We start from the raw sequence: 19,264 nt of genomic DNA on the forward strand, positions 1-19,264 counted from the left end.
GCCAGGTGTTAAAGTGGTCAAGAAAGATGGTGGCTGGGCCTGGAGGGCAGTTAATGACGGCTACTTGAAGGTTGGCGGGAGAGTAGATGCGAACAGAGTGTACTTTAAATGAGGTGAGCGTAATGGAGGGTGGCAGTGGAGTTGGGCTGTAGGAGCAGGTGTCTGATAGGAGAAGACCAACTCCTCCACCATGTTTGCAGCCGGGGCGGGGGGTGTGAGTGAATTGAAATCCACTATAAGAAGGTGCAGCAGGGGAAGAGGTGTCTGAGGGTGTCAGCCATGTTTCTGTGAGGATAAAACTACTGCAAGCCTATAGTGAGTATGAGAGGTATAACAATAATAATATGCGGTGATACTTTGTCCATACATTTGTTTTATCCATTAGTGAATCTATTAAAACTTATACTTAACTATTACTATACTGAAGATTTCTCTTTCCTCACTGCTCACTGCCCTTGTTACTGAGTGTGGCAGCATGCCTGGAATCATCTGCTCATCAGACAGGTCTGAGCAGAGGTTACATCATAGTTTACTGCTATAAATAGGCAGAGGACAATATTCTGAGGCACATCATTGCTCAGCATGACACTGTTGCTGCTGGTCCTGCTGCTGCTCGGAATCTGCACTGGCCAGTTCAATCCCAATGCAGCTTGTGGCAGAACATCTATTGTCCACTTGTTTGAATGGCGCTGGGAGGACATTGCTGAAGAATGTGAACGCTATCTGGGACCAAATGGATTTGCAGGTGTCCAGGTAAGGTTTTATCTTTGTAGAATCTTAGTTAATGGGGTTATCCCATAACTAATGTAAAAAACGAAAATCAGACATCATATAGTACATGGCAATCTATTTCTTCTTCAATCATTTTTATAGAATTTTTAACAAAGGTATTACATACATGTTTGATCACCGTATAATAAGTCAATTAAAACATCCCTTTAGACACTGTTAGTTCAAGAGTCTTACCACCGGATGGTACTGGGTTATCGAATGTCTCCTCTCTTCCGTCTACTGCCGACTCTGCTACCGGCGTTCCGTGTAGTTTCGTGGTATCAACGTGGCATCCCACGTGACTTGCGGCGGGGACACATGATGAACAGTCCACGTGATCAGGAAGTTTGTATGTGGTAGGATATGCACCTGTCAATCCCGCATCTTTCAATGAGAATTTCTATGCGGCATATTCCTGTGGTGTTGAATTAATGGTGAATGGCCGTGTTGTACCATTAAAAAGCCACAAATGGCAAAGACCATATTAATATGTTGCTTGATACTCCGTCCAAATGTACCATCTGCGTTTTGGGGTACCTCCTCTTCTTCAGTGGCGGTATTTAGCAAGCAGGCAATGCAGCGTTTAAATACTCCATTTGAGCATGGAATGATGATCCATCTTAAATTGTGGCAGGGAGTAGTGGCAGTGGAGTAGAAAACGCATGTGTGTTTTTGGGGCGTTTTTATATAAAATTGCAGAAAACTGGATGTGTAATATAAGCAATCGAAGTCTTGATAATAAAAACATATAAGAACATATAAATCTGCACAATAGGAACATATGGAGTAGAAAACGCATGTGCGTTTTCAGGGCGTTTTTGTATAAAATTGCAGCAAACTGGATGCGTGATATAAGCAATCAAGGTCTTGATAATAAACAATAAATCTGCACAATAGTAACATATGATTACATATAAACCTATAAATAGGATGCAGTATGCTTATCAGAAGGTCTAATATTCTGTTACTTTAAGAGGTGGAACTGTTGGGACGGGGAGGGCAGTCTGATAGGGAGGGGGGATCCAAGTGCCGATGAACAGCCAGACTTGGATCCCGCATCCCCACCAGACATCCCCCCAAAGTTATAGAAATCCAAACAGTTCCATCTCTGCGTTGTGTCCTTTGGTTATGAGGCTATCAAATTCAAAGATCCAACGGGATTCCAGTCTGGACAAATTCATGATGTGATTCCCTCCCCTCCATGACCTCCTGACCTTCTCAATGGCCACGAAGGTGAGGGTGGATGGATCACAATCATGAATGTCTTTAAAATGTTTAGACAGGAAATGAAGTTTGTATCACGTCCGAATATTGGAGATGTGTTCTCTCACTTTTTTTTTAGTGTTTTCTTAGTTAGGCCTAGATATTGTTTACATAGGCGTGCACATGGGGTGTACCGGGTGTGCCTGGGCACACCCTAATCATCACCTTCGTGCTGCACTGCCATCTGCCAACTCCCAATCCCCTCCTTCACATAGGCTTCAGGCGAGTGGTTTGAAGCCTATGAGACAGTACAGCACTAGAATGGATTTGCTCCAGGGAGGTATAATGATTGGAGGAAGAGGCGGAGTCTCATCATACAGGGGGCATCAAGATGTGCAGGAGATTCAACAGAGCACGTTGTTGGAGAGAGGAGCAGAAGCTATAGGTCAGTATGTGGAGAAATTGACTGTTATGTGTACTTGGGGGGCTTTTTGCAGGGGCTGAAGGGAGGAGGAATAATCCTTGTACTAAAGACTGTATGATCTGAACACATTTTATAAGTAGTCAGAAACTTGTATATAACACATGAAAGAATAAAGTTACGTTAAAACCAAGCACACCATTGTTTTTCTAGTGAAATTCCCAATAAGCTTGATGTGTCACATGACCCTCTTCCTATTGAAAAAACAAAAGTTGGATTCAAAATGGCTGACTTCAAAATGGCTGCCATGGTCACCACCCATCTTGAAAAGTTTCCCCCTCACATATACTAATGTGCCACAAACAGGAAGTAATTATCACCAACCATTCCCTTTTTATTAAGGTGTATCCATATAAATGGCCCACCCTGTGTGTGTGTGTATATATATATATGTGTGTGTATATAATATAATATATATATATATATATATATATATATATACAGTACAGACCAAAAGTTTGGACACACCTTCTCATTCAAAGAGTTTACTTTATTTTCATGACTATGAAAATTGTAGATTCACACTGAAGGCATCAAAACTATGAATTAACACATGTGGAATTATATACATAACAAAAAAGTGTGAAACAACTGAAAATATGTCATATTCTAGGATTCTAGGTTCTTCAAGTAGCCACCTTTTGCTTTGAGTACTGCTTTGCACACTCTTGGCATTCTCTTGATGAGCTTCAAGAGGTAGTCACCTGAAATGGTCTTCCAACAGTCTTGAAGGAGTTCCCAGAGATGCTTAGCACTTGTTGGCCCTTTTGCCTTCACTCTGCGGTCCAGCTCACCCCAAACCATCTTGTTTGGGTTCAGGTCCGGTGACTGTGGAGGCCAGGTCATCTGGCGCAGCACCCCATCACTCTCCTTCATGGTCAAATAGCCCTTACACAGCCTGGAGGTGTGTTTGGGGTCATTGTCCTGTTGAAAAATAAATGATGGTCCAACTAAATGCAAACCGGATGGAATAGCATGCCGCTGCAAGATGCTGTGGTAGCCATGCTGGTTCAGTATGCCTTCAATTTTGAATAAATCCCCAACAGTGTCACCAGCAAAGCACCCCCACACCATCACACCTCCTCCTCCATGCTTCACGGTGGGAACCAGGCATGTAGAGTCCATCCGTTCACCTTTCCTGTGTCGCACAAAGACAGAGTGGTTGGAACCAAAGATCTCAAATTTGGGCTCATCAGACCAAAGCACAGATTTCCACTGGTCTAATGTCAATTCATTGTGTTCTTTACCCCAAACAAGTCTCTTCTGCTTGTTGCCTGTCCTTAGCAGTGGTTTCCTAGCAGATATTCTACCATAAAGGCCTGATTCACACAGTCTCCTCTTAACAGTTGTTCTAGAGATGTGTCTGCTGCTAGAACTCTGTGTGGCATTGACCTGGTCTCTAATCTGAGCTGCTGTTAACCTGCGATTTCTGAGACTGGTGGCTCGGATGAACTTATCCTCCGCAGCAGAGGTGACTCTTGGTCTTCCTTTCCTGGGGCGGTCCGCATGTGAGCCAGTTTCTTTGTAGAGCTTGATGGTTTTTGTGACTGCACTTGGGGACACTTTCAAAGTTTTCCCAATTTTTCGGACTGACTGACCTTCATTTCTTAAAGTAATGATGGCCACTCGTTTTTCTTTACTTAGCTGCTTTTTTCTTGCCATAATACAAATTGTAACATTCTGTTCAGTAGGACTATCAGCTGTGTATCCACTTGACTTCTCCACAACGCAACTGATGGTCCCAACCCCATTTATAAGGCAAGAAATCCCACTTATTAAACCTGACAGGGCACACTTGTGAAGTGAAAACCATTTCAGGTGACTACCTCTTGAAGATCATCAAGAGAATGCCAAGAGTGTGCAAAGCAGTAATCAAAGCAAAAGATGGCTACTTTGAAGAACCTAGAATATGACATATTTTCAGTTGTTTCACACTTTTTTGTTATGTATATAATTCCACATGTGTTAATTCATAGTTTTGATGCCTTCAGTGTGAATCTACAATTTTCATAGTCATGAAAATAAAGAAAACTCTTTGAATGATAAGGTGTGTCCAAACTTTTGGTCTGTACTGTGTATATATATATATATATATATATATATACTTAGCAAATGATGAGGCAGCACTTCCAGCTTTAGGTGACAGGGTGTAGACCCCCAAAAATGAGGCTTGATAAAGGCCTCATTGAGCAGGCCGAAACGTTGCTGGGATTAAAGTTTTGGGGTCTTCACCCTGCCACCTAAAGCTGGAAGTGCTGCCTCGTCATTTGCTAAGTATATATCGTGGAGGAGGGGCCGGCCTCTGTGGGGAATTGCACCCAGTTCACTACGTCTGACAATGCTACTGCAATATTTGTGATTTTATATATATATATATATATATATATATATATGTGTACACACACACATACATACATATGCGCGCAACGTGTGTTTGTGCTTAACCACTTAAGGACCACAGGTTTATACCCCCCTAGTGACCAGGCCCTTTTTTTACAAATCGGCACTTCACAACTTTAACGGTTTATTGCTTGGTCATGCAACTTGGCACCCAAATTGCCAATACATTTCTATACAAGTTTGTGTCAGAATTTATTGTGCTACATGTCTTTAAAAAAAAAATCCAATAAGTGTATATTGGTTTGCGCAAAAGTTATAGCATTTACAAACTATGGTACAAAAATGTGAATTTCCGCATTTTGAAGCAGCTCTGTCTTTCTGAGCACCTGTCATGTTTCTTGAGGTGCTAGAATGCCAGGATAGTATAAATACCCCCCAAATGACCCCATTTTAGAAAGAAGACACCCCAAAGTATTCGCGGAGGGGCATGGTGAGTTCATATATGATTTAATTTTTTTTCACAAGTTAGCGGAAAATGACACTTTATGAGGAAAAAATAAATAAATAAAGTTTCCATTTCTGCTAACTTCTGGCAAAAAAAGAACAAAAAAAAAATATATCCCACGGACTCACTATGCCCCTCAGTGAATACCTTGGGGTGTCTACTTTCCGAAATGGGGTCATTTGTGGGGTGTGTTTACTGTTCTGGCATTTTGGGCGGGGCTAAATTGTGAGCAACCCTGTAAAGCCTAAAGGTACTCGTTGGACTTTCGGCCCCTTTACGCACCTAGGCTGCAAAAAAGTGTCACACGTGGTATCCCCGTACTCAAGAGAAGTAGGACAATGTGTTTTGGGATGTATTTTTACATATACCCATGCTGGGTGAGAGAAATATCTCTGTAAATTGACAACTTTGTATACATTTTTTTAAAAAGTTGTCAATTTACAGAGATATTTCTCTCACCCAGCATGGGTATATGTAAAAATACACCTCAAAACACATTGCCCTACTTCTCCTGAGTACGGCGAATATGAGACTTTGTGAGAAAAAAATAAAAATAAATTGCCGCTAACTTGTGCCCCCCAAAAAATATCTTTTATGAACTCGCCATGCCCCTCAAAAGTGATCTTTATAGCGCCGCAGCAATTTTACAGTGTTTTTGCAGTGATCAGAAAAAAAAATCATTTCTGTCACTCCGGTGGGGCGGACTGAATGCAGGTGTGCGCCAAGATCAGGTCTGATCGGACGAACACTGCATTTTTTGTAGAGCCTATAGAACATGTCCTATTCTTGTCCGCAATTGCGGACAAGAAAAGGCATTTTCTATATACAGTAGTTCTGGCAATGTGCGGATCCACAAAATGCGGAAAGTACATTGCCGGTGTCCGTGTTTTGCGGATCCACAAAACACATACAGACGTCTGAATGGAGCCTTACGGGGGTGTGATCAATGACAGGGGGGTGATCAGGGAGTCTATATGGGGTGATCAGGGGTTAATAAGTGACGGGGGGGTGGGGGTGTAGTGTAGTGTGGTGATTGGTGCTACTTACAGAGCTGCCTGTGTCCTTTGGTGGTCGATCCAAGCAAAAGGGACCACCAGAGGACCAGGTAGCAGGTATATTAGATGCTGTTAACAAAACAGTAGATGCGTGACAGAGGAATAACCCAGCCGCCCGCAGGACGCATCCCTATGTTAGGCTACTTTCACACTAGCGTTCGATCGGATCCGTTCTGAACGGATCCGATCATATTAATGCAGACGGAGGCTCCGTTCAGAACGGATCCGTCTGCATTAAAATGGCAAAAAAAAGCTAAGTGTGAAAATAGCCTCGGACGGATCCGTCCAGACTTTCAATGTAAAGTCAATGGGGGACGGATCCGCTTGAAGATTGAGCCATATTGTGGCATCTTCAAACGGATCCGTCCCCATTGACTTACATTGTAAGTCTGGACGGATCCGCACGCCTCCGCACGGCCAGGCGGACACCCGAACGCTGCAAGCAGCGTTCAGCTGTCCGCCTGTCCGTGCGGAGGCGAGCGGAGCGGAGGCTGAACGCCGCCAGACTGATGCAGTCTGAGCGGATCCGCTACATTCAGACTGCATCAGGGCTGGACGGCTGCGTTCGGGTCCGCTCGTGAGCCCCTTCAAACGGAGCTCACGAGCGGACACCCGAACGCTAGTGTGAAAGCAGCCTTAGGCGGTCGGGAGGTGGTTAAGGGTGCACACCCTAATGCAATAGGCTGCGCACACCTATGATTGTTTATGACAACTACATTCTAGTACATAGATGACATCCTTTGAATTACAGGTTAAGGTTTCCTGAATGTCAATAAAGAAAGTACTCTGTGTCGATACCACTCTTGTGGTTCTCTTGGCAAAGGAGGTTGCTTTACAATTGATGCATTTGCCACACCTAAAGAAACCTTTCATTTTTAACCAGTCAGAACCCGTACCAATATCACGGGTTGTCTTGATGATTGGTGCTACTTTGGAAACAAGGTTAGCCGCTTTAGTATAGTTCATTTGTGGAGTTGTTGTCAATAGCGGTCCTATGATCTTATCATCCCTCAAGAAATGCCAATGGCGTTTGATGATTGTCTCAACCCGTCGATATTGGGAGTGGAATGGTAATATTAGACGTATAGTGTCGTCTGATGGCGTCAATTTACTCGGTCCAAAAAAATCTGCCCTATTCATATTCCGTACCTTATGCAACGCACCTTCTATGGTTGTGGTGGGATATTCTATGTCTTTGAATAATTGGGTAAGTTTTTGGGCCTCTAACTCAAATTGTTTGTTAATTGTGCAATTTCGTTTAAGTCTCCTAAATTGACTTACGATTTATATTCGCAAGCCACCTAGGTAGGTGGCTGCTTGAAAAGCGTATGTAGCTATTTTGTGCTACTTCTTTAGTATGTGTGTTACATGTTACCCTTGGATGCTTCTATTGTAATATTGAGATCTAAAAATGCAACCCCCCCTACGAACATTGTCGGGTAAATTGCAAGTTCCTAGTATTTTGATTAACCACTTCAGCCCCGCTAGGTGAAACCCCCTTCATGACCAGAGCACTTTTTACACTTCTGCACTACACTCCTTTCACCGTTTATCGCTCGGTCATGCAACTTACCACCCAAATGAATTTTACCTCCTTTTCTTCTCACTAATAGAGCTTTCATTTGGTGGTATTTTATTGCTGCTGACATTTTTACTTTTTTTGTTATTAATCAAAATGTAACGATTTTTTTTGCAAAAAAATGACATTTTTCACTTTCAGCTGTAAAATTTTGCAAAAAAAACGACATCCATATATACATTTTTCGCCAAATTTATTGTTCTACATGTCTTTGATAAAAAAAAAATGTTTGGGCAAAAAAAAAAATGGTTTGGGTAAAAGTTATAGCATTTACAAACTATGGTACAAAAATGTGAATTTCCGCTTTTTGAAACAGCTCTGACTTTCTGAGCACCTGTCATGATTCCTGAGGTTCTACAATGCCCAAACAGTTGAAAACCCCCACAAATGACCCCATTTCGGAAAGTAGACACCCTAAGGTATTCGCTGATGGGCATAGTGAGTTCATAGAACTTTTTATTTTTTGTCACAAGTTAGCGGAAAATGATGATGATTTTATTTTTTTTATTTTTTCTTACAAAGTCTCATATTCCACTAACTTGCGACAAAAAATAAAAAATTCTAAAAACTTGCCATGCCCCTCACGGAATACCTTGGGGTGTCTTCTTTCCAAAATGGGGTCACTTGTGGGGTAGTTATACTGCCCTGGCAATTTAGGGGCCCAAATGTGTGAGAAGAACTTTGCAATCAAAATGTGTAAAAAATGACCGGTGAAATCCAAAAGGTGCACTTTGGAATATGTGCCCCTTTGCCCACCTTGGCAGCAAAAAAGTGTGACACATCTGGTATCGCCGTACTCAGGAGAAGTTGGGGAATGTGTTTTGGGGTGTCATTTTACATATACCCATGCTGGGTGAGAAAAATGTCTTGGTCAAATGCCAACTTTGTATAAAAAAATGGGAAAAGTTGTCTTTTGCCAAGATATTTCTCTCACCCAGCATGGGTATATGTAAAATGACACCCCAAAACACATTCCCCAACTTCTCCTGAGTACGGCGATACCAGATGTGTCACACTTTTTTGCTGCCAAGGTGGGCAAAGGGGCACATATTCCAAAGTGCACCTTTTGGATTTTGCAGGGCATTTTTTACAGATTTTGATTGCAAAGTACTTCTCACACATTTGGGCCCCTAAATTGCCAGGGCAGTATAACTACGCCACAAGTGACCCCATTTTGGAAAGAAGACACCCCAAGGTATTCCGTGAGGGGCATGGCGAGTTCCTAGAATTTTTTATTTTTTGTCACAAGTTAGCAGAAAATGATGATTTTTTTTTTTTTCTCTTTTTTCCTTACAAAGTCTCATATTCCACTAACTTGCGACAAAAAATAAAAAATTCTAGGAACTCGCCATGCCCCTCACGGAATACCTTGGGGTGTCTTCTTTCCAAAATGGGGTCACTTGTGGCGTAGTTATACTGCCCTGGCAATTTAGGGGCCCAAATGTGTGAGAAGTACTTTGCAATCAAAATCTGTAAAAAAAATGACCGGTGAAATCCGAAAGGTGCACTTTGGAATATGTGCCCCTTTGCCCACCTTGGCATCAAAAAAGTGTCACACATCTGGTATCGCCGTACTCAGGAGAAGTTGGGCAATGTGTTTTGGGGTGTCATTTTACATATACCCATGCTGGGTGAGAGAAATATCTTGGCAAAAGACAACTTTTCCCATTTTTTTATACAAAGTTGGCATTTGACCAAGATATTTTTCTCACCCAGCATGGGTATATGTAAAATGACAACCCAAAACACATTCCCCAACTTCTCCTGAGTACGGCGATACCAGATGTGTCACACTTTTTTGCTGCCAAGGTGGGCAAAGGGGCACATATTCCAAAGTGCACCTTTCGGATTTTGCAGGGCATTTTTTACACATTTTGATTGCAAAGTTCTTCTCACACATTTGGGCCCCTAAATTGCCAGGGCAGTATAACTACGCCACAAGTGACCCCATTTTGGAAAGAAGACACCCCAAGGTATTCCGTGAGGGGCATGGCGAGTTCCTAGAATTTTTTATTTTTTGTTGCAAGTTAGTGGAATATGAGACTTTGTAAGGAAAAAAGAAAAAAAAAAAGAAAAATCATCATTTTCCGCTAACTTGTGACAAAAAATAAAAAATTCTAGGAACTCGCCGTGCCCCTCACGGAATACCTTGGGGTGTCTTCTTTCCAAAATGGGGTCACTTGTGGCGTAGTTATACTGCCCTGGCAATTTAGGGGCCCAAATGTGTAAGAAGTACCTTGCAATCAAAATCTGTAAAAAATGGCCGGTGAAATCCGAAAGGTGCACTTTGGAATGTGTGCCCCTTTGCCCACCTTGGCTGCAAAAAAGTGTGACACATCTGGTATCGCCGTACTCAGGAGAAGTTGGGCAATGTGTTTTGGCGTGTCATTTTACATATACCCATGCTGGGTGAGAGAAATATCTTGGCAAAAGACAACTTTTCCCATTTTTTTATACAAAGTTGGCATTTGACCAAGATATTTTTCTCACCCAGCATGGGTATATGTAAAATGACACCCCAAAACACATTCCCCAACTTCTCCTGAGTACGGCGATACCACATGTGTGACACTTTTTTGCAGCCTAGATGCGCAAAGGGGCCCAAATTCCTTTTAGGAGGGCATTTTTAGACATTTGGATCCCAGACTTCTTCTCACACTTTCGGGCCCCTAAAAAGCCAGGGCAGTATAAATACCCCACATGTGACCCCACTTTGGAAAGAAGACACCCCAAGGTATTCAATGAGGGGCATGGCGAGTTCCTAGAATTTTTATTTTTTTTGCATAAGTTAGCGGATATTGATTTTTTTTTGTTTTTTTCTCACAAAGTCTCACTTTCCGCTAACTTAGGACAAAAATTTAAATCTTTAATGGACTCAATATGCCCCTCACGGAATACCTTGGGGTGTCTTCTTTCCGAAATGGGGTCACATGTGGGGTATTTATACTGCCCTGGCTTTTTAGGGGCCCTAAAGCGTGAGAAGAAGTCTGGAATATAAATGTCTAAAAATGTTTACGCATTTGGATTCCGTGAGGGGTATGGTGCGTCCATGTGAGATTTTTTTTTTTTTTACACAAGTTAGTGGAATATGAGACTTAGTAAGAAAAAACAAAAACAAAAACAAACAAAAAATTTCCGCTAACTTGTGCCAAAAAAAGTCTGAATGGAGCCTTACCAGGGGGGGGGGTGATCAATGACAGGGGGGTGATCAATGACAGGGGGGTGATCACCCATATAGACTCCCTGATCACCCCCCTGTCATTGATCACCCCCCCCTGTAAGGCTCCATTCAGACATCCGCATGATTTTTTACGGATCCATGGATACATGGATCGGATCCACAAAACACATGCGGACGTCTGAATGGAGCCTTACAGGGGGGTTATCAATGACAGGGGGTGATCAGGGTAATCAGGGTGATCACCCCCCTGTCACTGATCACCCCCCCTGTAAGGCTCCATTCAGACATCCGCATGATTTTTTACGGATCCATGGATACATGTATCGGATCCACAGAACGCATGCGGACGTCTTAATGGAGCCTTACAGGGGGGTTATCAATGACAGGGGGTGATCAGGGTAATCAGGGTGATCACCCCCCTGTCACTGATCACCCCCCCTGTAAGGCTCCATTCAGACATCCGCATGATTTTTTACGGATCCATGGATACATGTATCGGATCCACAAAACGCAAGCGGACGTCTGAATGGAGCCTTACAGGGGGGTTATCAATGACAGGGGGTGATCAGGGTAATCAGGGTGATCACCCCCCTGTCACTGATCACCCCCCCTGTAAGGCTCCATTCAGACATCCGCATGATTTTTTACGGATCCATGGATACATGTATCGGATCCACAGAACGCATGCGGACGTCTGAATGGAGCCTTACAGGGGGGTTATCAATGACAGGGGGTGATCAGGGTAATCAGGGTGATCACCCCCCTGTCACTGATCACCCCCCTGTAAGGCTCCATTCAGACATCCGCATGATTTTTTACGGATCCATGGATACATGGATCGGATCCACAAAACGCATGCGGACGTCTGAATGGAGCCTTACAGGGGGGTTATCAATGACAGGGGTGTCATCAGGGAGTGTATATGGGTGATCACCCGCCTGTCATTGATCACCCCCTGTAAGGCTCCATTCAGACGTACGCATGTGTTTTGCGGATCCGATCCATGTATCCATGGATCCGTAAAAATCATGCGGACGTCTGAATGGAGCCTTACAGGGGAGTGATCAATGACAGGGGGGTGATCAATGACAGGGGGTGATCAGGGAGTGTATATGGGTGATCACCCGCCTGTCATTGATCACCCCCCTGTAAGGCTCCATTCAGACGTCCGTATGTTTTTTGCGGATCCGATCCATGTATCCGTGGATCCGTAAAAATCATACGGACGTCTGAACGGAGCCTGACAGGGGGGTGATCAATGACAGGGCGGTGATCAATGACAGGGGGGTGATCAGGGAGTTTATATGGGGTGATCATGGGTGATCAGGGGTTTATAAGGGGTTAATAAGTGACGGGGGGGGGGGGTGTAGTGTAGTGTAGTGTAGTGTGGTGTTTGGTGCGACTGTACTGACCTACCTGAGTCCTCTGGTGGTCGATCCTAACAAAAGGGACCACCAGAGGACCAGGTAGGAGGTATATTAGACGCTGTTATGAAAACAGCGTCTAATATACCTGTTAGGGGTTAAAAAATTCGTATCTCCAGCCTGCCAGCGAGCGATCGCCGCTGGCATGCTGGAGATCCACTCGCTTACCTTCCGTTCCTGTGAGCGCGCGCGCCTGTGTGCGCGCGTTCACAGGAAATCTCGCGTCTCGCGAGATGACGCATATATGCGTGACTGTGCGCCAGCCTGCCACCTCCGGAACGCACATGTGCGTTAGGCGGTCCGGAGGTGGTTAATAGCAGTCAAAAAGTGGTCTAAATCCTCTCGGCTGTCCTGCCAAATAAAAATAATTTCATCAATATACCGGCGCCAGAGCACCAGACTCGTCCCCAGCCGGAGGAGTCTGGCGTAGCTGGGGGCGAATCTGGTGCCTATGGCTGTACCGGTTTGCTGTAGATAAAATTGATTCTCAAACATAAAATATTTGTGCTACAGTATATATCTTACTGTCTCCACTAGGAACTGTGTTTGTTCCACCTTTAGTTCTCCCTTCTTGGTTAGATGGTCCTACAGGGCTAACAAACCCTTATTATGCTCTATTACTCTATATAGAGAACTAACATATAAGGTTCCTATGATGTACTGCTCCTCCCATTGTATCTGTTCTAAAACCTTAACTATTTCGGTCGTGTCTTTGATGTAAGACGGGGTCTCCTTGGCTGCAACCATTGGTCAATATATTTTGACAGATTGGAGGAAATGCTATCTATGCCTGAGACGATAGGTCTCCCTGGTGGAGATCTTAGATTCTTGTGTATCTTCGGGACGCAGTAGAAGGCTGGTATTCTTCTCTGCGTTCCCAAGATAAATCTAGTCTCTCTTTCAACCAAGAAACCTTCCTTCAACCCTCTATTGCATATTAGGACTAGTTTTTTATAGTATTCATCCGTAGGGTCTGATGCTAATCGTCTATATGTCATTGTATCAGTTAACTGCCTCAGGCACTCCTCTCTGTATGAATCAGTGTCTAAAATCACCACTGCCCCACCCTTATCTGCAGGGTGTATTGTTTCATCATGCATCTCTTGTAGTTGTTGGATCACCTCTATTTCTTTATGGCTGAGATTATTAGGGCTACTATTACTATTTAGTTGTCTAAGTTATCTTTCAACATTTTTCTTAAATGTTGCTATATGCTCACCAGTCTCTTGTTGAGGATTTTTTTTAGATTTTTCTCTAAGAGTGGTGTGTGCATATTTAGCTTTATTTTACTCTTCCTGATAATTGGAAAGGATAGGATTCTTTATGAAATATTTATTGAGACATAGTCTCCTTACAAATTTCTCCACTCCAATATATGTGGAGAATTAGTAAAAAATTTTGGTAGGAGCAAATTTAAGCCCTTTATTGAAAAGAGCCATTTGTGAATCAGTGAGTTGTGATTTACTTATATTTATCACATCGACGTGTCCCGTGATAATTGTGACTGTCCCTTCTTGTGCGAATGCGTTCCTCTCCGTATGTTTTTTGTCGTATTTGTGTTGTTGAATTGTTGGTTGTGGTCTATCTAACTGGAATAGTGTCTGTTCGTGGTATAGTTTGTGTGTTTGTTCTCGTTTTCCACGTTTCGATTCCTCAAATTGTAAGCGTGTTATTGGGTATACATGTGCTGTACTCGATTCCTTACATGTCTCGATGTGCTGGTTGGTGTCGGTGATTGTCTTATTCTCATTTTGTGGTGTGGGGGAGTGAAATCTAAAAAAGAAGGTGAAGAAAGGGCTTCATACCTATTGGATGTTCTTTAGTATTTAGTATTACCACTTTTGTGCAGTTTTCTATTTGTATTAGGATTTTCCTCTATTTCTTCTATAATATGTCTAAATTTATCTCTGTAGTATCATTATTTTTGTCTATATTCCTACATTTTTTAGTTAACTTTTGTCTAATTTCCTTCTCCAAATTGTCTAGATTGACACATATTCGGTGCTGCCATTTCTGTGTATCTTCAGAATCTGGAAATTGCTGTATTTCTATTTAAATATTAACTATTTTTTTCAGTCAGTTTGTCCAAAATCTGTGATCGTCTATCGATGATCATCCGTATTAGACTCTCTGACTGAATTTTTAAAAAAGAATCCCATTGATTCTGGAAGTTCTCATCTATCAGGTCTGTTGCTGGGATTATACTCAGCATCAGGCCTTTAGGGATACATCCCTTCTGTAAATATTGATTAAGGGCCGTAATTTCCCACCTATTAAGTAGTTGCCTCTGTAGTAGGCCTTCCAACATTCTAAAACTCTCATCCCTTGTTCTCATGACGTTTGTGAACGTTTCTTCAGACGTGTCAAACATGGCAATGCAGCGTTTAAATGCTCCATTTGAGCATAGAATGATGGGAAAGTGGTCCATCTTAAGAAGTTTCTTAAAGAAATGGCATAAGAAGGATATCTGTTTAGAATTAGGAACATAAACTGTGGCCAAAGTCATGTTAACATTATCAAAAGTGCCCACTAAAATGACATAGCGCCCTTTGTTGTCAGTAATGAGCGAGGAGAGGGAGAATGCTATATCGCTTTTAACAGCTATCATCACTCCTGCCGCTTTTTTCTTACATGCCGGAGAGTGGAAAATTTGTTGGAAATGTTTGTTGTGTTTCCTGTGCCATCACCACATTACAGCATGAGTTAACAGCATCCTTCCACCAAACTTAAGCTTGTGTGGGGAATTTAACCCCTTTACATTCAGCGAAAAGATCTTAATACTAGGGATGAGCGAACTCGAACTGTATAGTTCGGGTTCGTACCGAATTTTGGGGTGTCCGTGACACGGACCCGAACCTGGACATTTTCGTAAAAGTTCGGGTTCGGTGTTCGTCGCTTTCTTCGCGCTTTTGTGACGCTTTCTTGGCGCTTTTTGAAAGGCTGCAAAGCAGCCAATCAACAAGCGTCATACTACTTGCCCCAAGAGGCCATCACAGCCATGCCTACTATTGGCATGGCTGTGATTGGCCAGAGCACCATGTGACCCAGCCTCTATTTAAGCTGGAGTCACATAGCGCCGCCCGTCACTCTGCTCTGATTAGCGTAGGGAGAGGTTGCGGCTGCGACAGTAGGGCGAGATTAGGCAGATTAACTCCTCCAAAGGACTTGATTAACTGATCGATCTGCAGCTGTGGATCATTGAGCTGCTGATCCTCAATTGCTCACTGTTTTTAGGCTGCACAGACCGTTTGTCAGTCACATTTTTCTGGGGTGATCGGCGGCCATTTTGTGTCTTGTGGTGCGCCAGCACAAGCTGCGACCAAGTGCATTTAACCCTCAATGGTGTGGTTGTTTTTTGGCTAAAGCCTACATCAGGGTGAAGCTGTCACACCAAGTGCATTTAACCAGCAATAGTCTGTTCATTTTTTGGCCATATACAAAATCAGGGGCAAGCTGCGCCTGTCACCAAGTGCATTTAACCCTCAATGGTGTGGTTGTTTTTTGGCTAAAGCCTACATCAGGGTGAAGCTGTCACACCAAGTGCATTTAACCAGCAATAGTCTGTTCATTTTTTGGCCATATACTAAATCAGGGGCAAGCTGCGCCTGTCACCAAGTGCATTTAACCCTCAATGGTGTGGTTGTTTTTTGGCTAAAGCCTACATCAGGGTGAAGCTGTCACACCAAGTGCATTTAACCAGCAATAGTCTGTTTATTTTTTGGCCATATCCCAGTCTAATTCTGTCACTAAATCCATACCGGTCACCCAGCGCCTAAATACTAGGCCTCAAATTTATATCCAGCTAAATCTGTCCCTAGTGCTGTAGCTGGGCGAGTTATTTAGTGTCCGTTCAAGCACATTTCTTGTTCTGGGTTGAAATACAATTCCCAATTTAGCAATTTCATAATTTAGTGGTTTCTGCTATATCAGAGCTATTTGAAATCTATCCCTAAAAGGGTATATAATATTCAAGGTGCACATTGGGTCATTCAGAATAACTTCACACACACCCGCTACTGTGTATTTCCAAGTCTAATTCTGGCACTAAACCCATACCTGTCACCCAGCGCCTAAATACTAGGCCTCAAATTTATATCCCGCTAAATCTGTCCTTAGTGCTGTAGCTGGGCGAGTTATTTAGTGTCCGTTCAAGCACATTTCTTGTTCTGGGTTGAAATACAATTCCCAATTTAGCAATTTCATAATTTAGTGGTTTCTGCTATATCAGAGCTATTTGAAATCTATCCCTAAAAGGGTATATAATATTCAAGGTGCACATTGGGTCATTCAGAATAACTTCACACACACCCGCTACTGTGTATTTCCAAGTCTAATTCTGGCACTAAACCCATACCTGTCACCCAGCGCCTAAATACTAGGCCTCAAATTTATATCCCGCTAAATCTGTCCTTAGTGCTGTAGCTGGGCGAGTTATTTAGTGTCCGTTCAAGCACATTTCTTGTTCTGGGTTGAAATACAATTCCCAATTTAGCAATTTCATAATTTAGTGGTTTCTGCTATATCAGAGCTATTTGAAATCTATCCCTAAAAGGGTATATAATATTCAAGGTGCACATTGGGTCATTCAGAATAACTTCACACACACCCGCTACTGTGTATTTCCAAGTCTAATTCTGGCACTAAACCCATACCTGTCACCCAGCGCCTAAATACTAGGCCTCAAATTTATATCCCGCTAAATCTGTCCTTAGTGCTGTAGCTGGGCGAGTTATTTAGTGTCCGTTCAAGCACATTTCTTGTTCTGGGTTGAAATACAATTCCCAATTTAGCAATTTCATAATTTAGTGGTTTCTGCTATATCAGAGCTATTTGAAATCTATCCCTAAAAGGGTATATAATATTCAAGGTGCACATTGGGTCATTCAGAATAACTTCACACACACCCGCTACTGTGTATTTCCAAGTCTAATTCTGGCACTAAACCCATACCTGTCACCCAGCGCCTAAATACTAGGCCTCAAATTTATATCCCGCTAAATCTGTCCTTAGTGCTGTAGCTGGGCGAGTTATTTAGTGTCCGTTCAAGCACATTTCTTGTTCTGGGTTGAAATACAATTCCCAATTTAGCAATTTCATAATTTAGTGGTTTCTGCTATATCAGAGCTATTTGAAATCTATCCCTAAAAGGGTATATAATATTCAAGGTGCACATTGGGTCATTCAGAATAACTTCACACACACCCGCTACTGTGTATTTCCAAGTCTAATTCTGGCACTAAACCCATACCTGTCACCCAGCGCCTAAATACTAGGCCTCAAATTTATATCCCGCTAAATCTGTCCTTAGTGCTGTAGCTGGGCGAGTTATTTAGTGTCCGTTCAAGCACATTTCTTGTTCTGGGTTGAAATACAATTCCCAATTTAGCAATTTCATAATTTAGTGGTTTCTGCTATATCAGAGCTATTTGAAATCTATCCCTAAAAGGGTATATAATATTCAAGGTGCACATTGGGTCATTCAGAATAACTTCACACACACCCGCTACTGTGTATTTCCAAGTCTAATTCTGGCACTAAACCCATACCTGTCACCCAGCGCCTAAATACTAGGCCTCAAATTTATATCCCGCTAAATCTGTCCTTAGTGCTGTAGCTGGGCGAGTTATTTAGTGTCCGTTCAAGCACATTTCTTGTTCTGGGTTGAAATACAATTCCCAATTTAGCAATTTCATAATTTAGTGGTTTCTGCTATATCAGAGCTATTTGAAATCTATCCCTAAAAGGGTATATAATATTCAAGGTGCACATTGGGTCATTCAGAATAACTTCACACACACCCGCTACTGTGTATTTCCAAGTCTAATTCTGGCACTAAACCCATACCTGTCACCCAGCGCCTAAATACTAGGCCTCAAATTTATATCCCGCTAAATCTGTCCTTAGTGCTGTAGCTGGGCGAGTTATTTAGTGTCCGTTCAAGCACATTTCTTGTTCTGGGTTGAAATACAATTCCCAATTTAGCAATTTCATAATTTAGTGGTTTCTGCTATATCAGAGCTATTTGAAATCTATCCCTAAAAGGGTATATAATATTCAAGGTGCACATTGGGTCATTCAGAATAACTTCACACACACCCGCTACTGTGTATTTCCAAGTCTAATTCTGGCACTAAACCCATACCTGTCACCCAGCGCCTAAATACTAGGCCTCAAATTTATATCCCGCTAAATCTGTCCTTAGTGCTGTAGCTGGGCGAGTTATTTAGTGTCCGTTCAAGCACATTTCTTGTTCTGGGTTGAAATACAATTCCCAATTTAGCAATTTCATAATTTAGTGGTTTCTGCTATATCAGAGCTATTTGAAATCTATCCCTAAAAGGGTATATAATATTCAAGGTGCACATTGGGTCATTCAGAATAACTTCACACACACCCGCTACTGTGTATTTCCAAGTCTAATTCTGTCACTAAACCCATACCTGTCACCCAGCGCCTAAATACTAGGCCTCAAATTTATATCCTGCTAAATCTCTCGTTAACGCTGTCCTGTTGTGGCTGGGAAAGTTATTTAGTGTCCGTCAAAGCACATTTTTTGTTCTGGGTTTAAATACAATTCCCAATTTAACAATTTCATAATTTAGTGGTTTCTGCTATATCAGAGCTATTTGAAATCTATCCCTAAAAGGGTATATAATATTCAAGGTGCACATTGGGTCATTCAGAATAACTTCACACACACCCGCTACTGTGTATTTCCAAGTCTA

General features: G+C 42.4%; 1 protein-coding gene across 1 annotated transcript in view; it reads left to right on the top strand.

The window, feature by feature from the left end:
- The first annotated feature begins 569 nt into the window (after positions 1-569).
- Positions 570-19,264, top strand: part of LOC122943777 (pancreatic alpha-amylase-like) — a 127,830-nt gene continuing 109,135 nt past the window's right edge. The window contains exon 1 of the mRNA XM_044301804.1: positions 570-753. Within this exon, the coding sequence (XP_044157739.1) occupies positions 583-753 (171 nt within the window). The 5' untranslated portion in view covers positions 570-582. The remainder of the gene's footprint in view (positions 754-19,264) is intronic.

This window comes from Bufo gargarizans, chromosome 7, assembly GCF_014858855.1.
Source record: "Bufo gargarizans isolate SCDJY-AF-19 chromosome 7, ASM1485885v1, whole genome shotgun sequence".
Lineage (NCBI taxonomy): Eukaryota > Metazoa > Chordata > Amphibia > Anura > Bufonidae > Bufo > Bufo gargarizans.